A 4,031-nucleotide genomic window follows, 5' to 3' on the forward strand; every position below is an offset into this window, starting at 1 on the left:
TGTGGGCTTACAGAAAAATACCCAAGTAGGTCCTTGCTTTACTACAATGTAACTGTAAGATGTGCTAATAAAGCGTCAGGCGAGGAAGATCACCTGGCGGCAGGAATCATGATTAATTGTAAAGGAGCAAAACATGAATTGTGGAGACCAGCTATGACTGCAGTAGGTAAGATGGCAGGTGACAAGTATGTGAGCCAGAGCTTTAGTTGATTAAGGGAGCGTTAGAAGTAAATGAAAGACTTTGTATGGATAAATCTTGCAGCTATTTGAGTTCACTGAAGCTCAACCTCAGAGGAATAGCGGCTGTTGCAGGTGAAAAACCTACCAGCGGGGCTAGTGATCACCTCACTACAATCAGTTTAGAGTCTAAGCATCACGTTACTTTCCACAAAGTCTCTATATATGTTGAATGGGTTGTTCTTTGCCTTTTGTTTTGAATATCTTTACAGTTTTCGTAAGTATATACAGTCCTACAGCTGCAACTGACTAATTTTAAAGAAAGATAAATTACATTTGTACTACTTCCACAGGCCTATTCCACATTTCTACAAAAATCTTTTGACCTTTATGTTTGCCATTGGGGAGATCAACAGTGATCCGGAAATGTTACCAAATATCACTCTAGGATATCATTTATTTGATTCATGTTCTAATGAAAAAAAGACAGTAAAAAGTGTCCTTCAGATTTTATCTGGACCAGGAAAGACCGTCCCTAATTACTCCTGTACTAAACGAGGGACCCTGGCTGGTTTTATTGGGGATGAACTTTCCGACACCACTATACCCATGGCACAAATCCTAGGCATGTATGGGTACGCACAGGTGAGCAGAATATGCACCGTTAGTACAATCATTTAAATCTCTTTAATAGATGTTAGTTACCTCAAACCCTGCACCCAAAACCATCAGACCTAGGCTCACTTCTCGTGGCATTTAAGCACCCTTGTGTTCAGCGAGCATCTATATTATGTGTTATGTGGTGGATTCTGTCTATACATACCGGGCAATTTCTTGTCTCTCTGTTTTTCCAGTCAGTTTTCAGCAGTGATTGTACAAATTCCAGGCTAGAAGCTCCCGGAAGCTCCTGCGTTGTCATGAAACTGCACCTTCGGATGTTGGGGCCTACTTGGTGCATTAAGTCCTTTTCTTGTAGCAGGGGTATTCATAGAAACACAAGCCGACTCCACACTTTAGTACTGTCAGTAATGGCACAGTATGTCTCAACTTCCTGTCATGTGACAGGATCAGTCAGTAAGAAACCCCTTTTGTAGTCATAAGAGCTTTACTTATGAGGTGTGTGGCACAACTTCATTGGTTTCCGTAGACTAAACTTCAAGCCCTGGAGAGGAGCAGGTGCTTAGCAGTACTTATACATGTTCCCAACACTGCCATCCAGCTAAGATATATGTATTTCATAATTCTTGTAGAAATATCTGATTGAAATACGCATTATACAGGGCCAGTCAGGCTCTTGGAGCTCATTTAGACACCTATAAAACGCATTATGCACTAATATGGTTGCTAAAGAAAGCTCTGCTTGTCCTGTAATAAATAATGTATATTGTGTTCGCATAAAGTAAATATGAAAGAGGGAAATTACAATTGAACAAAAGTGCTGTAAGGGATTCACACATTCACAGTAAAACCATGTAAGACGGTCTTTGTTCATAAGGGTAAAAGTTTTTGTTTAACGTAGTCTTGGTCTGCAGTGTTCAAGAGGATGGTTGTATCATCTGTTATAATCCATTTGTTTTCATGTAGATCAGTTATGGTGCAATGCATTCTGTGCTCAGCAACAGACGAGTTTATCCGACATTTTTCCGAACAGTTCAAAACGAACATGTCAGTTATTTTATTTTATCCAAGCTGCTGAAACACTTTGGCTGGAACTGGGTCGGTATTTTAACCACAGATGATGAAAGTGGAGACAAGGAAAGCCAAGTACTGACAAAGTATATGAAAGACGATGGAATTTGTGCTGAATATGTAATAAAAATACATTATTTTCAAAGCATGGCGGAAACTTTTCAATACGCTTTCAAAACAATAGAAAGATCAACATCTCAAGTTATCATATTTTGTGGTTCGTTTTCTGAAGCTTTTATGTTTATTATTAAGCAAACACAACATTCATTAATCAATAAATCTGTAATTCTTGGCACAACGTGGTCTTCAAACACATTTCTGTTCCGGCCTTTCTCTGATGTATTTAACGGTACTCTGACACTGAAACCGTATTACAGCGACCATGTTCCAAAACTTTCATTTTTCCTCGAGAAATTTCACCCAAAGAACTACCCAAATGACAAGTTACTGGAAGATTTGTGGGTAACAGCTTTTGAATGCTTGTCTCCAGATCCCTATAAAAACCAGTATTATGAAATTCATTTTGGGATGCCACTTCGTAACTGTACTGGAAGAGAACGCTTGAAAGACATTGTTAACTTTATCAACAACGGGGATGCTTCTCGAGTGAATAATGCAGTACTTGCGATGGCTAAAGCCCTACACAATATGTACATATTTCAGGAAAGAAAACCTTATGGAAATAAAATAACTCATTACAAACATCAGGTAAGTCAGGAATCATGAAAAGAGAGTGATTCAGGGGCATCAGCAGTTGAAGTGTTCTTAGCAGTAATTAGCAGTAGGAGCAGTTCTTCTATTTACATAAAACCAATAACTTTGCAGCATTACCCAATATATATATATAATGGCCTTGTTAAAGTGGGAAAGGTTGGTCAGTCTGGGCAGGACTTTAAGTAAGGGCCAATCAGATGGCACAATTAGCTTTTGAATTGCCATGAGGACAAGTATCCTCTGCTGCCCCCCTGTGGCTCTGCTGCCCTCTGTGCCCGTCTGCCTCTCTCTGCTGTCTCCAGCTCACCTCTGACCCTTTTACTCTGACCCATTCCTTCCAGGCCCTCTCTTTGATTTGACCTGCCCTCCCATTCACCTCTGCTCTGATTTGACCAGTCCTGCTTTCTCTGTTCTGACTCATCCTCTCCAGAACCCTTCGGATCCTCCAAGCCCCTTCTTGCCCTCCCTGCTCTGATTCACTTCACCTAGAGTCCCTTCTGCTCTGACCTGCCCCACCAGCTTCTCTCTGATCCTCTTAGTCCTCTCTGTTCTGACCTACCCCTTCTTGCTTCAATTGCTTTGATGCAGATGGACAGATAGAGAGAGTGAGGGGAGTAAAAGAGAGAGGAGGCAAGGGAGAGAGTGAACTGGGTGGGGGAGAGAGAAAACAGAGGTAACAGAAAAGACTGGGAGATAAAACCTGTGGAATGAGAGAGATTTCTTGCCATGGCGTGTCAATCACATGCACATAAGTTGAAGGATATGTTACAAATTGCCGATTCAGAAAATAAAGAACAGCTGATTATATTTCAGTACTTTTGTATTTTTAATAAAAGTTGCACCATTACATAAGAAATCTAAAAGCCGAGGACCAAACCTCTCATCTATATTTTGATGAAAATGGGGAGTATGTTACCCCACACATAATTCGGAACTGGATTGGATATAAGGATGAAAGTGAATCATTTAAAGTGGTCGGCGTCTTTGATCCGTGGGCTCCGGCTGATCAGCAACTTAACATCCAACCCGGTCTAATAATCTGGAATACCGAAGCTAACCAGGTGAGAAGCTTTTTCTTTGTTATTAATATTTTTCCTAGATAAAGTTATATTTGGACACTGACACAAGTTTGTTATTTTGGTTGTTTACCAAAGTAACTCAAGGTTACAGTTAAATAACGAATAATACAGTCTCTCAGCTTTAATTTGAGGGTATTCACATCCAAATTGGACAAAGGGTCTTGGAATTACAGCTTTAATATTGAGCTCCTCCTTTTTTCAAGGGACCAAAAGTATATGGACAATTGACTCAAAAGCTGTTTCATGGACAGGTGCGGGCCATTCCTTTATTATTTTTTTCATCAATTAAGCAGGTAAAAGCCTGGAGTTGATTCAAGGAAGGACATTCTCATTTGGAAGCTGGTCAAACATCAGAGAGCTAGCAGGGACATT

General features: G+C 40.2%; 1 protein-coding gene across 1 annotated transcript; it reads left to right on the forward strand.

The window, feature by feature from the left end:
* The first annotated feature begins 567 nt into the window (after positions 1-567).
* Positions 568-3,055, forward strand: LOC149280988 (vomeronasal type-2 receptor 1-like). Its single transcript, XM_089499805.1, has 3 exons — positions 568-822; positions 1,762-2,011; positions 2,922-3,055. The coding sequence occupies exons 1-3, from the start codon at positions 568-570 to the stop codon at positions 3,053-3,055; spliced, it is 639 nt and encodes a 212-aa protein (XP_089355931.1).
* Positions 3,056-4,031: the final 976 nt, after the last annotated feature.

The sequence above is a fragment of the Sceloporus occidentalis genome, unplaced genomic scaffold (genome assembly GCF_023333645.1).
Source record: "Sceloporus occidentalis isolate IW3139 unplaced genomic scaffold, rSceOcc1.0.p SCAF_140, whole genome shotgun sequence".
Classification (NCBI taxonomy): Eukaryota; Metazoa; Chordata; class Lepidosauria; order Squamata; family Phrynosomatidae; genus Sceloporus; species Sceloporus occidentalis.

What these genes read in the sequence shown, in the direction of transcription:
- LOC149280988 (XM_089499805.1), top strand. Translation starts at nt 568, where the DNA reads ATGTTTGCCATTGGGGAGATCAACAGTGATCCGGAAATGTTACCAAAT. An exon ending in GCATGTATGGGTACGCACAG is followed by an intron (nt 823 to 1,761) that starts GTGAGCAGAATA and finishes GTTTTCATGTAG; the next exon opens with ATCAGTTATGGTGCAATGCA. An exon ending in AAAAATACATTATTTTCAAA is followed by an intron (nt 2,012 to 2,921) that starts GCATGGCGGAAA and finishes CATTCCTTCCAG; the next exon opens with GCCCTCTCTTTGATTTGACC.